The sequence below is a fragment of the Terrapene carolina genome, unplaced genomic scaffold (genome assembly GCF_002925995.2).
Source record: "Terrapene carolina triunguis isolate 2854851 unplaced genomic scaffold, T_m_triunguis-2.0 Scaffold69, whole genome shotgun sequence".
Classification (NCBI taxonomy): domain Eukaryota; kingdom Metazoa; phylum Chordata; order Testudines; family Emydidae; genus Terrapene; species Terrapene triunguis.
The window spans coordinates 40,545,103-40,562,550 of record NW_020664420.1 but is presented as its reverse complement, the minus strand read 5'-3'; the positions used below and the strand labels follow the sequence as shown (position 1 = coordinate 40,562,550).

Sequence of the window (17,448 nt, the reverse complement as noted above, 5' to 3'; positions counted from 1 at the left end):
ACCAAGAAAGAGCGTGAGATCAGACTCAAAGTGCTCCTGATGGAGTCGGCACTCACTCCGACCCCAAAACAAAGGTCCGACTCAGCACCCAACACCAGGGCATTGGTGCGTAGTGCCCCGCCAGCGCCATTGACAAGCCAGCACTGATCCCCATCCACAGCTCCAGCCAAGAAGTCAAAGAAGGCCGGTAGGGGACGGTCTCCTACTCCCTGCAAGGGGAAGGACAGGGCTGGGGGTGAGCTAAGACCCACGCCAGGTGGCTCATCTCCCCCGTCGGGAAGTCAGGCCTCAGCTCACGTCGAGCGATGCAGCCCACCCCGTTCCTTGCCTGCAGGCCTGGATTAACTTTTTGTGGGCCCGGTGCCAAACATATTTGTGGGCCCCCATGGGATGGTCAGTCTCCAGAGTGAAGGGCGGGCTGGGGGCAATGAGGCACAGTGCGGCAGGAGCAGCCCTGCTCCACACAGCCCAGCAGGAGGGCTGTTTACAAACCTGCAGCTGCCAGACGCACACTGGCCTGCCCAGCCCTGTGCTGCCAGCATGCCCCTTCCCTTTGAGGGCAGGCCCACACCACACTGCCCCCTGCCCAGTGCCCCACCCTTATGCCCAGCGACCCCTCGCCCAGAGACCTCCACCACAGATCTTTATGCCCAGCCACCCCTCCCAGAGACCTCCCCTGCTGGCCTCCTATCACAACTGCACAGCATCCTGCACACCACACCACTCGCCCAGCACCCCCCGCCCATACACCTCCCCACTGCCCACAACCTTCCTCACAGTCCCACCATCACAGCTGCACAGCACCCCATATTCCTGAGGGGATTCTGCACCAATTAAAAATTCTGCGCACAATATTTTAAAATTCTGCAAATGTTGTTTGTCAATAAATAAATGTGGAGGCTCCTACCTGGCAATGGGGAGCACAGGCCACTGGTTGAATGGAGGTGGGAGATTACCCTGCAGCCTCCCCACACCCCACCCCAGGACAGGGACTCGGCAGTGAGGCTGTACCCGACCCTGACACAGTGCAAGGGTCAGGCCTGCCCCAGAAACACCCTGGGGCCACCGTATCCATTTCATGACCTGCCCTCCTTCCCCACTGTTGGAGTTTCATGCAAGAAGGAACTGAGGGTGAGGGGAGCTGGCGGTGCCCCTTGTGCCGCGCCATGTGGGTGCCACTCCAGAGGGCGCCAGAGCCACACCCCTACGGATACTGCTGAGGGGGAAACTTCCGGCACCGGTACATGTGGCGAGCTCACACACCTAATATGGAATGGACATGAGCAACACATCTTGAAGAACACCAGTTATGGAAAAGGTAACTGTCTTTTTTAAGAAGAGGGAGTTGAGCAGAAAAGAGAGGGGAGAAATTATTTTTAAGTTGTGTCTCACCTGATTATGAAGGTCCATAATAGAGCAGGTTCTTGTAGTTTTTTATAAAAGTAAATTTAAAATCTGTAAAGCAAAACTGAAGATTTATTTTAATTGCAAAGATAATAATAAATACATTATATGTCAAATATATAAAATGTCTGTGGGTAAATTTTTCAAAAGCATCTACATGAATTTGGAGCCTAAATCTCATAGAAAATCAATGGGATTTAGGCTTCTAAATCACTTGGATGGTTTTGAAAATTTTACCCTTGAGGAACTCTACACAAGCCTATGCAATTAGACATCAGGGAAAAAGACAAACATTATTACTAACCCAAGTAGTCTATATGATACTACAGAGTCACATTTTTTAACATATAAACACCAGTTTTAGCCCAATAATTTATCCCAAGGACAGTGTAAAATAAATCATAATTTGACTATTGAAAGGAATACTTGATAGAATATTTGTTTGCCTGATCATTCAAAACTTGAGCCCACCAGCTGATCTTTGGCAAAATCCACTTAATGTGACCATAAAAGTCAAGACTAAGATTAATTTGAAAAAGTAACAATTGTGCTTTTAAAAATGCTTATCTTTTGTAATAGGATCATTTTTCTTCTGCATGTGTTGTGATTATTTTCTATAGGACCAGAAGCCTTCAGTTATATCCCTTCAGAAGCTGATAGTAAGAGAGGTAGCCAATGAAGAAAGAGGGATGTTTCTGATTAGTGCTTCATCTGCAGGGCCTGAGATGTATGAGATTCATACAAATTCTAAAGAAGAACGCAATAACTGGATGAGGCAGATTCAAGATGCAGTGGAAAGGTACAGGAAGGTGTCTGTATTTCTTTTTACCATGCGAAGAAGGCACATGTCTTACGGCAGGAATTGTATATCACTAGAGCTGTGCCAAGCCTGTCAGTTCAGGCTTGCATGGGGCTCAGCAAGCCATTTTGCTTGTTGGTTTTGTTTCACGTGGATTTTCACCCCACGGCCAAATTCAGCAATGGCATAAGTGGACTCAGGTTCATTTGACATCAGTATCTGGCTCCCACTACTCTATGTGTTCATTGCCAAATACTCACTGGAGTCACCCGTATGTTTCTGTGGTGAAATGGATTTTTTTCTTTGAGTTTGGGGCTCACATAAACCCCAAAACCTCAGAGTGAAACTTGGCCAAACAGCTGAGTTTTTCAGAGTTTCCATCAGAAGCTGTATACCCTTTCCCTTCCCCTATGAGACCTCATGTGCAAGCCAGCTCAGGTTCCCTTTCCCTAGTCTTTGGTATTCATGATATTCTGGGGTGCTGTAGACCTCTAGACTGTCTCATGTCCTTGGGAAATCTCCCTCATATCTTCTTGGGATGGCCAGCTGGCCTGCTGCCTCAGGTTTAGTTGACAAGATAAATCTGTTTCTCATAATCCCCCAAAATATCTTCACAGTACCACAGCTAAGAGGGGGCCATCCATTCATTCTTAAAGACATTGGAGGGAAGGGTCAAGGCATACTATTAGCCCACAGAAGTAGGTGTGGTCTCAATCTTTGCCCAATTTGCAAATCTCAGTGAACTAAGGTTGGACTGAGTATTTGCCAGGTTTGAAGATCTGTTATGAAATATTTGCACAGCTATAGCTTTCCTTTTTTTTTTTTTTTTGGCAGTCCTACTATGGTGAAGAGAAACACAGAGCTTAGTTTTGAACTACTTAATATTTTAAAAGAAGCTGCAGAAGCGTCTGCTTCTCTGTTAGAGCAGAAGTTGCTAACGTTGTATTTTATTTTTTACATCTGAAAAATGTCTGTATGTGTGTGATATATACAGATTTTACTTTATCTGCCTTTGTTTGCATTTCAACATTAAAGTTGCCCGGAGGAAGAAGGAAAAATTAGCGAATCTGATGAGGATAGACGGATAGTTGAGGCCAAAGCAGCCAAGATTCAAAAATGTCAAGGTACAGTGCCTCTCACACTACGCTTAAAATCCCAGTGCCAGAGAGTTAGGAGTGTAAAGAATAATCTGGATTACTGACTAATAAAGGGATGTACAACAGGTGCTCAGACACCATAGTGATGACTTCTGGATGGTTGGATTGATAAGCTTCAGAAGTGGTAAAGCAAGGGAGTGCTTTGACGTGTGTGACTTGAGCCTAGACATATTTATTTCTTTGATATTTCATTGTATCCACCTGTTTTATATTTTTACCCTACTGCAATCAATACAAGAAAAAGTATTGAAAAAGCCAAAGAAATTGATGTTTTCAAATAGGCATTGAACAGGTATAGTTCTTTATTTGCCAAAATAGCCTAAACGTTCAGTAGTTACATGGATTTGTATTTCTTTATAACAACTCATCTGTCACTACTTCATTGTATATTATCTGAACGTGCAGCATTTAGGCCTAGGCTTTGCACTTTTGACACAGTGAGATACAAATTGCACATCTTTCCTGCTGCTCCCAGGGATGATTGACTCCAGGGGAGAGCAAGTGGTAGAGTTGCTAGCATTTGAGTATTACATTCCAGGAGTGTAATCCAGACCTGTGAGGGGTTGTCACTGCCTGCCCTGCAACCTTGGGTGCCTCACAATGTTTTGCTGCTGTAGCTCCAAACCTGGGCTGCTCACAGACAGCCAAACAGCATGCAAGTCACACCAAGTGCCTATGTGTAGCTGCAGCCTGCCAGCTTCACACCAGCCACATTCTGGCTTCCAGCAGCCTTGGTGACCACTTGCAGGGTCACCCCAACACACTCCCAGTCCCAAACTTTCCCCAAATATGTGTGTTTTGCACTGTGCAGCCCTCTCCTGGACAGTTCCAATATTATAGGCCTGTTGCTCCTGGAAGGTGTCAGTGTTACAACAGTTTTCTATTTTAACTGCAGTTACCAAACAATTCAGTTTACACACTACACTGGATTAGTTTTGATTAAAATATAAAACAAGTTTAACTACAAAGAGAGAGATTTTAAGTGAATACAAGTACAAAGTATTAAAGTCAGAAATGGTTACAAGAGAAATAAAGATAAAATGCTTTCTAGTAACTAAAACTTAAACTAGACTTGATTCAAGGTAAAATTCTTACCACAGGTTCCCAGCAATATTGCTGATCAAATTTTCATGTCAGGATCTCTCACAAAATCCAAACGCTGGTTCCTTTCTCTTCTTGGGAGAAAGAGAGAGAGAGAAAGTCTGGGATGTTTTTGCCCCTCACTTTTATAGTCCAGGCAGCCTTTGAAATGCATTTTCCTGAGGGTTATCCCTGGATAAAGTTCCTTCCTGCTGTGAGGATTGAGACAAGAGTCTCCTGGTGAAAGAGGTTCCATGTTGTTGTTTTTGTTAAAATGTAGATTGATCTATTCCTGCTCCCTCCCTCCCCCACTTTGCTGCTAAAGAATGGCCACTTGATGTGTGATTACCAATCAGATTTGATGACACCTGGCTAGAGGTGCCAGCTTGTATTTTGTCTTTGAAAAACAGGTTTCTCCCCTCCTCCCCCCGATTTGTCTGGTGGACACATTTCACCATGATATTATTGACCTGCAAGTTATTGATACCTCACAAAGCATATTTTGTTCAAAGATTACAATCGCATATACGATATGAATACTTGGGTGCTTATGAATACTTTGGTCATAATGGGGAGGACAACTTTAGATCTCCACTGGGACCTTCATGGTGGAGGCTAATTAGATATGCACTGAATCCTCACTTCCTCTAGCTGCCTTAGCCAGGCCTCCTTCATGGAATTGCCCACTTTTGGGGCTGCATCAAATGGCTGAGGGGCCCACAATGTAGTCAAGATTACATCATCAGAATTCCTTACCGGTCAGACTTTCTGCCCCTGTGGGGACTTTGTCAGGATCTGGGTCAGCTTTTATCAGTGCAGACCATGGATGGAATGAATCTTGTCCCTTTCAGTTTACAAAAGGTATCATGCAAGCTGAGTCACTCCTTGGCTTTGTTTGTAGGTATGTAGTAGCTTTGAATTAGCAATGATATTGTGGCAGATGGATAAGAGGAGGAGTAGGGAGCGTACTTTACCTTCAGAACAGAATGGTGTTATTGCTAACATCATATGTCCAAATTTGGTTAATAGAATCTCTGAGTAACCAGGACCAGCAGATCTGCAGTTATTTGGAAGATAAGCTGCATATCTACACAGAGCTTGGAGATATGAGTGGATTTGAGGATGTCCATGTGGAACCACATCTCCTTATCAAACCTGACTCTGGAGAAATGCCACATGCTTCCTCATTGTTGGCAGCAGCACTCAGGGAAGGTGAGATTGTCTAGAAGGAAATGAAGCAGCGACTATGTAGATCACAGATGCCGGCTTCCAACTTTCCCTGGGTGTGCTCAACCCCTGCTCAGCCCCAGGCCCTGCTCCCACTCCACCCCTTCCCCCAAGGCCCGCCCCACCTCTTCCCACCCCTGCTGTGCCCCTGCCCAGCTCCGCCCCCTTCCCCGAGTGTGCCCTGTCCCCACTCCTCCCCCTCCCTCCCAGCACCTCCTGCACACCACGGATGGGTGGGAGGTGCTGGGGGGGGGGGCAGCTTGGCTGCTGCTGGGTGCTAAGCACCAATTTTTTTTCCGTGGTGCTGCAGCCCTGGAGCACCCCCGGAGTCGGCTCCTATGGTGTAGATAGGCCCCGAGGGAGGTATTTTAAGTAAATAATCCATTCATATCCACTTAGTTTGCAGCCATATTGCTTTATGGTATGGTTTAGCAAGGTCTCAAAAACTCAGCAGGTTTGAGCTATGTGAATAGCTGGATAAGAGACCTCCAAGGAACGTCTACCCTAGTGCTGTGGGAGGTGGTGCTCTGGGTTGCATGTTTTATGGAGTCATAGAAATGTAGGGCTGGAAAAGGGACCATGTAAACCTAGACCACTCCTGACAGGTTCAACCTGTTCATAAAAACCTTCAATGCTGGGGATTCTACAACCTCCCTTGGAAGCCTATTCCTGAACTTAACTACCCTTATAGTTAGAAAGCTTTTACTAATATCTAACCTCCCTTGCTGCAGATTAAGCCCATTGCTACTTGTGCTACCTTCAGTGGACATGGAGAACAATCGATCACTGTCCCCTTTATAACAGCCCTTGACATATTTGAAAACTGTTATTAGGTCCCCCCTCAGTCTGCTTTTTTCAAGACTAAACATGCTCAATTTTTAACCTTTTCTCATAGGTCAGATTTTCTAACCCTTTTACATTTTTGTTGCTCTCTTCTGGGCTCTCTACAGTTTGTCCACATCTTTCTTAAAATGTGGTACCCAAAGCTGGACACAGTACCCAGCTGAGGCCTGACCAATGCAAAGAAGATTGGGACAGTTACCTCCTTGCATACGACACTCCAGTCAATGCACCACAGAATGATATTAGCTTTTTTCACAACTTCATCACGTTGGTTCATATTCAATTTATGATCCGCTATAAATCCCAGATCTTTTTCAGCAGTACTACTGCCTAGCCAATTAGTCCCCATTTTGTAGTTGTACATTTGATTTTTCCTTCCCAAGCATAGTACTCTGCACTTTTCTCTAGTGAATTTCATCTTGTTGATTTCAGACCAATTCTCCAGTTTCTCCAGGTCATTTTAAATTCTAATCCCATCTTTCGAAGTGCTGGCAACCTCTCCTATCTTAGTGTTCTCCACAAATTTTATAAGTAAACGGTCCACTCTGTTATCCAACTCATCAATGAAAATGTTGAATAGTACCAGACCCAGAACAGACCTCTGCAGGACCCCACTAGATACGTTCTCCCAGTTTGACAGTGAACAATTGATCACTACTCTTTGAGTATGGTTTTTTTTCAACCAGTTGTGCCCCTGCCTTATAGTAATTTCATTTAGATCACATTTTCATAGTTTGCTTATGAGAATTTCATGTGGGGCTGTGTCAAAAGCCTTACTGAACTCAAGATGTAGCACATCTACTGCTTCCCCCCCCCCCCCCCCCCGCCCCAACCCTGTCAAAGAAGGAAACTCTGACTGATGATGGGTGAAATCTATAGGAAAAAACTTGTCCATGTTTTGGAGGTGTTCATGATGGAAGAATATTTTCTTCTAATATTATTTCAAACAAGTCATATTTGAATTAAATGTACTGTCTGAGTATAATGTTATCATTCTGTCTACTGAGAAATACATAGATTTACAGTGAAAAGCCCCAAGTTCAAAGTAAGTTAATCAGTTGCCGAGAAAGTATTACTTAGATGCTGGAAAGATGTATCTCCATTTTCATAGTGGAACCTGACCTCTCTGAGGGTGCATCTTATGAGATAATTATCTCTTGCTTATAGAATAAAAACAATAATGTACATGGGAGCCCTGTGTAAGTCACTTACAATTAAGTATAATAGAGCATACACACATCCTCCTTTTTCTGCCCATTTTTAATTTTGATTTTCCTTCCCATCTCTGTTGCTCTTGACGGTGCCTTAAACATCTGGGTTTTGAGGTTAATGTTACAGCAGTTCCCAAGGGGATCACTTTCCAGTACAAAAATACTGTAATTATTTATGTAGAATGCAGCTGTTTCATTGGTTTCTGTAACACATATTTTCCTCTCCAGCTGAAAGCCTCCATGTTGCTGTAACATCATCACAAGCAAATGACACAAACAGGTCATCAGAGGAGAGTACTGGAGAACCAAGCTTGACACACACACTTAGTGCGAATGAAATATTTGAATCTCCTACTCGTAAGTAAAACATGACACTTTTACTTGCCCAGATAACAGTACTAATTGTCTCAGGATGTTTCCCAGCCTTCTGCAATCCATAACAGTCTAGGGTCAATAAAGAACAATATAGTAGTAATAAAAAAATACAACAGAGCAGATCCTCAGCTGCTGTTCATTGGCATAGCTTCATTGAAGTCAGTGGATAATTTACACCAGGTGAGGATCTGCCTTGATGTGTACCTTCCTCCTGTCCACATTAATATTTCATATATGTATAAAATGCACTATCTTGTCTTTACTGTTGAACTCCATAGCAAGCGTATATGGCCTTTTAAATAATTTCTGCTGACTTTCATGAGAGGCCCTATAAATCAGACGATGTACAGAGCTTGACATTCCAATCATTAGAGCTATTATACAGTGTAGATTTCTTAACCAGTTGAAAATTCTGGTACTAAACCCTGTAAAACTACTGATACAGTGAAGTTCCAGCTATATTTATTTCATAACATGTTGTTGGGTTTTGTTACAAGTGGGGCATTTCTTATTTTTTGAGATAGAAAAGGAAGAAATGTCACCTTCTCTCTCACAGTCGTATTTCCCATCAGCATCTATGTATGGGTTGGGGACAATTTATGTAAATCTGTAGTTTCAGCATACTGTAGGTTTAACACATGGTGTGCTGTTTGTTTCTCTATTCAGAAAAGGAGTGTACTGTGTAATGTTTAGCATTTTTCTTATTTTTCTGTTTATCCCACACATTTTGTTGGGTTTTCATCACTAGTTACAGAAATAAAAGGAGATGAAGAATCTTGTGACTTCAGTCCCAGGATTTGTCATGCCGTGAATGAAGTGGCAGGCTCTCTGATGGGGGATAAGGTACTGTAAATGATCTATCTTCCTGTGTGTTTGTATAGCACCCACCCCAATGGGCTCTGCAATCCAGACTGGAGGTTCCTGCAGTGCAGATAAATAAAGAATAATAACGTGGTATTTAAGGACTGTATCTGTGCCCACAGCACTGGATGGGTGCATTTTATTAAGCCCAAATAAAGAAATGAAATGAAATGAAGGTCACTGGAGCTAACTGTGGCAGCCTTACAAGCCTGTGGGCTTAGAGCAGCAGCTGCAGGGCCACTCTGTGCCAGTTGTGCAGTGTTAAGGTTCCTGGATCCATCCTGACCTGCTACTTAACACCAACCTATGTTGGGCGGATAATGGGACTCCCTCCACTCCCCTCACTGACACAGGGTAGTGAAAGCCCCTGCTTGGCATAGATCTCGGATGGCACAAACAGGACTTGTGCTGGCTGTCCTTACCAGGGTGACTTTCACCTCACTCCCAACTCCCATGTAAAACAGACTTGGTGTTCTTACACCAAGTCACTTTTGAATTTTAAGTGGACACAAAACAGAACAATTTCAAAATAAGAGAAACTACCAATATTGCAAAATCCCTTAACTCTTTAAACAACTCATGCAATTAATTCCAAACTGTTGGACTGAAAAATCTCTCCCTGACAGAGCATACATGAGAAACATTTCAGGCAGCAGCAAGATGCTTTTTCAGAAAGTTAGAACGGGGATCAAAATTGGGCGAAAACTAAAGCCTTCCTATAGAGAGAAGGGGCAAACTGGGAGCTTTACAGAGAAGCAGAAAAAGGGGGAAAGCGGGAGAGAGAGAGAGAGAGAGAAAGATGAGGGAAAATATTAAACATGGAAAGCAACATTGTAAAAATGCTTAGAAACGGCAGGGAAAAGACAAAAAGGAAAAAAGAGATCAGAGGGGTAAAAGTGAGAGAGAATGAACAAAAACTAGGTGAGATGCACCAATCCCACCTGGGGTTTGAGGAGACACATTCAGACCCATCGCAGACTTTGGGCTTCCAAGGCAAAACGGCTGGGAACCAGAGCTTCTTGCTGTGTAATAAATCAGCCACCAGGAGGTGGCAGAACAAGCACACACAAGAGAAGAGACAAGGGATTTCAAGGGCAGCCGATGCTCTCAAACCTTTCTTAGAGGATGGTCATGGGCACGGATTGTCCAATGCTATGTTCTGATTGGCCCATTCGGCACTTTTTAGTGATATCAACTGCCATTGAGGCCCAGCTGTGATCTTAGTTCCATCTCATGCCCTTTATATGGAATTCAAAAGGTTTAATAAGAATAAATAAGGGGGAATGGTTGGTCATCTTTCCCCCATAGATACTCCTCTTTCTCCATTTAACATAAGAGCTGTAGGATTTTACAGCAATCCCTCTCTGCCCTGCTTTCTCTGCCAACCTTCCTTCCTGTCCTTCTCTTTCCCCTTCCCTCTTCCTTGTCCCCCTTTCTTTGCCTCAAACCAAACCTTAACCAAAGCAGCCCAGCTTCTTCTTCAGTGCTGCTCAGCTCTGCAACCGGGGCAGAAGGGGAGTCGGCAGCTCTTCCATTTTGTAGTGCTCCCGCTGCATTGGGACTTCAGCGGGGAATCTGCTGCAGAGCTGAGCAGCACTAAAGGAGCAGCTTTTCAGTTAGTGTTTACAGTGGGGAGGGAAGACAGAGAGAAGATGGAGAGGGAAAGGGAGGGGGGAAATGTATCAAGTTTAATGTTTCCACTTCTCCCCTGACCTTGGCTGCATTCTCAGCAGCAGCTTGTGGCCTTTCCCTTTCTGTTCTCACTTTTGGATATCAAAACTAAATCAGGCCCCTAATTTACTCTTTATAATGGAAAGTAAGACTCAGCAGTGAGTTTTGGTCCACAAAGTGCTGTTGAAGATGCTGCTGTTGTCATGGAGAAGTGAGAGAGAGTCCAGATATTCCAGGCAACCAAAAACAGTGTAACAGTAATCATATAGCAAGTATACTCAAAGTAGTCTAGAAAGGATTGTGTTTGGCTTCTTCTCTATTTGTTTTTCCTCATCTTTCTCATAGGAGCTGTTTTTCATGATGGAAGGCTTGTGGGTAACTTCTCCACCCCGGCCCAAATCCTTACTCCCAAATTTTAAAAAGGTTCTTAGAAAAAAAAAGAAATGTAGAATTAATGACCCAGCTCTAATAGCAACAAGCCTTGACAGGATGCATATTAGTAGGCTATTGATGTACTTTTCAGGGGGCTGAATGCATTCACCCTTCTGCTTCATGCCTCATAACACACTTAAGGCATTCACCCTAGTTTGCTAATATAAACCCTGTTGTGGTTTCTTGCTGTGTTAATACATAGTTTGTAGTTCTTCAGAAATCTGTTACAACTGACTGTAAGTAACACAAGTCACTCTACTGTACATACTGTAACCAGGATACTGTATTTGCAAAATTGTCAAGGAAACAAAGTGTTAATGGAAATATCATTTCTTTGCAGGAGTTGTCCACATGGGGATTAAAATTGTGGATGAAATACTTTTGTTTTTACAGTTGTCCTTGGGATCGCTAGTGATTTCCAAGTAATTTCTGGTGTTGGTGAATTATTAGTCTTCATAGATTACTGTTCCTGTCTTTTGTCACATGACACATAAAAAGGTTTGACTTAGTATTGCATGAATTAGCAATATGAGTATTTGGGCTAGGAAAAAACATTACCTAGAATATCCTATTTCAAAGTTTATAACAGCTATTCACAGCTATATGTATTTATATTTATTGTAGGTTGAATGCATGAATTTCTCAGGTTCCACACCAACAGAGGTGAGTATAAAGTACAAATATGAATGTATTATTTAGTTAAACTTTATAGTGTTCATAGTTTTGAAAATCCTTCTCTTATTTTCCAGATTGTACAAGCAATCCAGAATTTAACCCGCCTCTTGTACAGCATACAGGTGATTACTCTGTTAACTTTGTACAGTAATACATCTATTAATGTTTCCCTTTAGAAGAAGTTTCTTTATCTTGCCCTTCTTTCAGACATTGTCACCATGTTACATTCTATTGACTTTTTACTGTTGCATAATTTAAATAATAAAGCAATATAATATGTGTTGGTTTATATTATGCTACAATGATATTCTCTTTCCAAGAACTCAGAAGAATGCTTCTTTGGAAAACTTTTTCCAAGACAGGCGTGTACAATCCAAAGGGCTGTGGAGAAAATAAGATGGAGGATCTAAACTAATCAGTCAAATTGAACCTTATCTCCTTTCCATATACCATTCAGAATCTTGGAAAATATGGATATTTAAATTAAAACACTTCCCAGATTATGTAAATTGCACAGCTAGCTCTTGCATAATAGATTCCTGACTCCTAACAAGATTGTGATATGGTTAACCAGTAATTGAACAGTTTTGTCTAATGCTTAGAATAACCTACTGGGAGTTGGACTTCTAGGTTCTACTGCCAGCTGTCTGATCTTGGCTATATTATTTAACCTCATAACTGTAAACAGGATACAATTACCCAAACTGGTCAAAAAGTGGAATTTCCATCCCACAGAAAAATCCCATATTTCAACATTAGTTTTCATCTCACATCAAGACAAAATGTTGAAATATCAAAAATTTTCCTGGAAGGAAAAGTGCCGAAAAATTGTGATTCAGAAACTTTGAAACACAAAATGTTGACATTTACGATCAAAATGACACATTTTTGACATTTTGAAATGAAATGGTTTTTGTTGAAGAAAAATTGAAAAAAAAAAAAGTAAAAATGACATTTTTCCAATGAAAAATTTTAATTTTGATAAAACCATCTTTTCCCATGGGAAATTTTTCAGTCCAAATATTTGGACCGGCGCTAATAATTGCTTGGCTACATTCAATGGTGTTGTGAGGCCTAATTAATTACTGTTTGCAAAGTATCTGAGGCTACATCTACTTTACAGGCGCGACAGTGGCATAGCTGTCTACTCCACAAGCGTCTACATGGCCGTAGACACTTCCGGCATCAGTGGAAAGCTTTTTCTGTAGATGTAGTTAATCCATATCTCCAAGATGCAGTAACTAGGTTGATGGAAGAATTCTTCCATCGACATCGCTGTATCTACACTGGGGGTTTGGTTAACCTGTCCATGGCAATCAGGGCTCAAAATTTATCTCAGTCCTGAGCGACATAGCTGGGTGGATCTAATTTTTAAGTGGAGACCAGGCCTGATACTTTTGAATGAGGGTCCCTGTATACATGCACAGTTCTGTTGTCATTTATTGTAAGATTTAGGGCATAATGGGCAGGCAGAGCCACTGATCTTTTCCCACTTGCCAGAGTATCTATCTATTTTATCTAATGGCTAAAGAATTTCCTTCCCTAAACATTTCAAAATACAATATTTTGTCAAAATACGAAATTGATAGTTAATTACTTTATCATTTCTACAACTTCACCATTGTAGACCCAGACTGGGCCTGGCAGTGGGTGAATGTTCCTGGGTGAGGGCACTGTGATCTTGCCACCCCTTAAATTTCTGCACAGGGACCAGCCATAATCACTCCCTAATGTTAAGAACTGTGATAGTTTACTTCTGTTGTAGTAGCAGCCATTGGGAGCAGAGAGGAGCCAGGAGAGAGAAGCATGGCCCTCCCCATCTTCCAAACTAAGCAATGCAGCTGAGCCAGTAGAGTAAGCAAGAGTCAGGGAAATTGGGAAGTGCACACTGCACCGGGGTGCATTTCCCCGGCAACCTTCGAGGAATTATAATGGAGTCACTTGGAAGCCTCAGGTGACTCCTGCTGGAATGGTTTCCCTCAGCAGCTCCAGCCCCAACGCAGGCTGTTGCTTAACTGCTTAAGTACAGCTCTTAGTGAAAGAAGTAATTACTCTATAACAAAATAAACAGGGCTTTTTTCTGCTATGTACTTAAGTGGACCTCATTCATGTAGTAGCTGAGCACCCCACAGTCATTAATGTAGTTATCCTCACAACACCCCTGTGAGATATGAAGTGCTGTATGTCCCCATTTTACAATGAGAGAACTGAGGCACAGAGAGGCTAAGTGACTTGCCCAAAGTCATACAGGAAATCTGTGGCAGAGCAGGGACTTGAACCCAGATCTCCCAAGTTCTAGGCTAGTGCCCTAACCATTGAACCATCCTTTTTCTCTGTGAGCTCTTTTGGGACAAGGATTGTGTGGCCTCGTGGATAGAGCACTTGACTGGGACTCAGGAGGCCTGGGGTTTATTCCTCACTCTGCCACTGGCCTGCTGGGCCACCTTGGGCAAGTCTATGACTCTGTGACTCAGTTTCCCTATCTGTAAAATGGGATTGAAGATACTGACCTCCTTTATAAGGCTCTTTGAAATCTACTGATGAAAAGCTTCATTTCAGGTTTATCTGCATAAGCTCTTTCTCTCTATTATTATTATTATTATTGCAATACAGCATCTAGAACAATGAGGCCCTGATCCTAATTTGGGTTTCTGGACATGTCTGTAATATAAAAATTAGATGATAATATTCATCACTAACTAGAAACTCCCTGAAAAAGAGTGAAATTCAATTCATTACAAAATGTCTCTCAGAACATGCATGAATACAGAATTCTGTACTTTTAATAGGCAGCAGGTTTAAAACAAACAAAAGGAAGTATTTCTTCACACAACGCACAGTCAACCTGTGGAACTCTTTGCCAGAAGATGATGTGAAGGCCAAGACTATAACAGGGTTCAAAAAGGAGCTAGATAAATTCATGAAGGATAGGTCCATCAATGGCTGTTAGCCAGGATGGGCAGGGATGGTGTCCCTAGCCTCTGTTTGCCAGAAGCCGGGAATGGGCGATAGGGGATGGATCACTTGATGATTACCTGTTCTGTATATTCCCTCTGGGGTACCTGGCATTGAACACTGTCGGAAGACAGGATAATGGGCTAGATGGACCTTTGGTCTGACCCAGTATGGCTGTTCTTATGTTCATGATGAATAGACTCGAAAGAAGCATTTGAGTGCTGACGCTTAAGGAAAATAGTAATATTTTTACATAATGTTTATTAAAAATAATTCAAAACCAGGTGGAAATTAATATTTGGTTTTACTAGGCAGCCTTAACCATCCAGGACAGTCACGTGGAGATCCATAAGATACTGCTGCACGAGCATGAAAGGACCAGTCGGGGTCACAGTTCTCGTGGAAACCTACTGCTAGACCAGGAAAAATACCGAAATTTGGAAAAACAAAGGGAAGAACTGGCAAATATACACAAACTTCAGCAACAGTTTCAACAGGAGCAGCAGCGCTGGTCCCGCGAGTGTGACCAGCAGCAACGGGAGCAGGAGATAAGAGAGAATCAGCTGCAGGAGAGGGAGAGAGATTGCCTGTGTCAGGAAGAGCTTCTTCACCGGAACCGGGGAGAACTGGAGCTTCAGCTGCAAGAGTTCCAGCAGAACCTGGAAAGGCTTAGGGAGGGCCAGAGGATGGTGGAAAAGGAAAGAGACAACGTGAAGATGCAACAAAAGATATTGTGGCACTGGAAACACAGCCGCCAGAGCAGTCTGCCTGCAGCATTTCCATCTTCAGGGAGCAATGAGGTACATGATTTCCCTTCAATAATTTTCCTCTAAGCCAGTCTATATTATTATGGTGACCTACACTTAAGATGCTGAAATTGCAGAAAGTGTTTTCTGAGACAAGTCTGATACTTCATTTGGCAACTTGTTGAGTTGGTGTGTATTGGGACCTAGCTTCAGGAGCATCCAAGGGTTTCCCATAGGCTGGGAGCACTGCAGAATGACACTCGGCCCATGGGTATAAACGTGAGGAATAGAAAGAATCATCATGTCCACATTTTACTCTGCCACTTCTTCTTTCCCATTAAATAGTTGGGGAAATATTTAGTTTTCTGGAACAATAGAACCCCCTTGTTTCTCAGAGGAAGGCTATATCCATGTGTGGGGTGCAGACTGTCTAGAAACTTCTAAGGGACAGATCCTCAACAGTTGCTCCAGTCCCTTTGCAACAGTGCTGGCTCAAGTGAGCAGCTGGGACTTTCCCTGTTGGGTATAAAACCTCCTCTGTGTCACCCTCTCTCACAAACAGCAACTTAGATGTGGGCAGGAGGGGTTGTGCTTCAGGCCAGTGAACCCTGATGGTATAATGGCCTGGTGGGGGCCATTGTCAGTTGACACAATTTGCAGAATCCCTGAGACTGCTCTGAGCTATGAAGGGAACCAAATTGCTTTTTGCCCCCCCCCCCCAACAATCCTGGGAGTTGGGGGCCAGAGAGCGAAAAGTTGGCAGAAAACCACATATGTCCCTGACCAGCCCCAGCTGAGGCTCGGTACTGGCCAGCGCTCAAAATGAGAGGCAAGTGAGGGCCTCCTCCCACTCACCTCCCTATTTGATCTAACCCCGGAGAAAGCAGTGTGAATGTGACTAAATCTATATACTTACCAGTCTGAGCACTGGTGCAGCTGAAGATTATTTCAGTTTCCAATGTACTTTGGCTCACTGGGCAGGACTTACTAAAAGAGATGACAAAAAAGAGTCTGCCCATCAGCTGTTATGGAGGGGATGAGGGTGTCTATTGGAATGTTCTAATGGGTGGGAGAAACGCTAACAGAGTGTGATGGAGAGAGAAGAACACCAGAGCGATCTAGGCAGCCCCCAGTATCAAGTTCCTGCTTCCCATTCCTTTAACTAAAATCTATAAGCTCCTCATTGCTATGGCTGAAATTCAGTCTTTGTCCCCGAAGGCTGTCTCAGTGGTGGCCTCATGTATTAACAAACCCTCTCTGCCTGTTGAAAGAATGACACTCTTAAGATCTGCTTGAAAAGAAGACACTGATGACTTTTTAAAAGCCTCTATGAATTTGCAGCTGGAGTGGTTGTCTTGCCATTTCTGCTCATTCTTTCTAAGTGGCATGGTCCAATGTTGAGCAGAGGGACAGAGTTTAACCCCTTCAAAGTGAGCAGCAAAAGCTCAGCTCCTCCCTGGATCTGGCCCTTTGTTATTTTCCATTTGGCAAACATTGATTGGTTTTCTTGTGTTATGAACGGAGTTGAGACATTATTTAGCAGACTCTTGCTGATTATTCTTATACAACACAAATGGCTTAATGTGTTCATCCTAGCACCTGATGAATAAAGTGGGCATTTGTTATGAATTTCACCCTTACTGGCAGCTAGTATAAGAAGGGGACTTATGATGTTATAGCAAAGATGAAATAGCTACATGTTTTCCTTGTTTTCTCTTGTGCAGATAATAGGACATAATCAATCGGAGAGCTTATGTGCTGAAAATTCATTCTTCATAAATGAAGCTTTAGTACAGATGTCGCTAAACAGTCTCAACAGATCAAATCCATCTCTAGTGTACCAGGATGGTGTATATGGGATAAACATCACCAGTTCAGATATAACCAGGACTAGTGAAAATCAACCAGCAGTCACCAATGAACTATGGAAATCTACTGCTCCCTGCCATCAGGTATCCTCCTCCTGCAAAAGCAACAAGGATGCTTGTAATAATGGTAATTAATGCCTTAAA

At 42.9% G+C, this 17,448-nt stretch overlaps 1 protein-coding gene across 1 annotated transcript in view; it reads left to right on the top strand.

Annotated features, from left to right (window-relative positions):
- ARHGEF28 (Rho guanine nucleotide exchange factor 28) overlaps positions 1–17,448 on the top strand; it is a 144,022-nt gene that overhangs the window by 104,624 nt on the left and 21,950 nt on the right. The window contains exons 27-35 of the mRNA XM_029910919.1: positions 2,025–2,203; positions 3,239–3,327; positions 5,470–5,652; positions 7,950–8,078; positions 8,845–8,939; positions 11,685–11,723; positions 11,810–11,857; positions 15,002–15,490; positions 17,161–17,431. Coding sequence (XP_029766779.1) covers positions 2,025–2,203; positions 3,239–3,327; positions 5,470–5,652; positions 7,950–8,078; positions 8,845–8,939; positions 11,685–11,723; positions 11,810–11,857; positions 15,002–15,490; positions 17,161–17,431 — 1,522 coding nt within the window. The remainder of the gene's footprint in view (positions 1–2,024; positions 2,204–3,238; positions 3,328–5,469; positions 5,653–7,949; positions 8,079–8,844; positions 8,940–11,684; positions 11,724–11,809; positions 11,858–15,001; positions 15,491–17,160; positions 17,432–17,448) is intronic.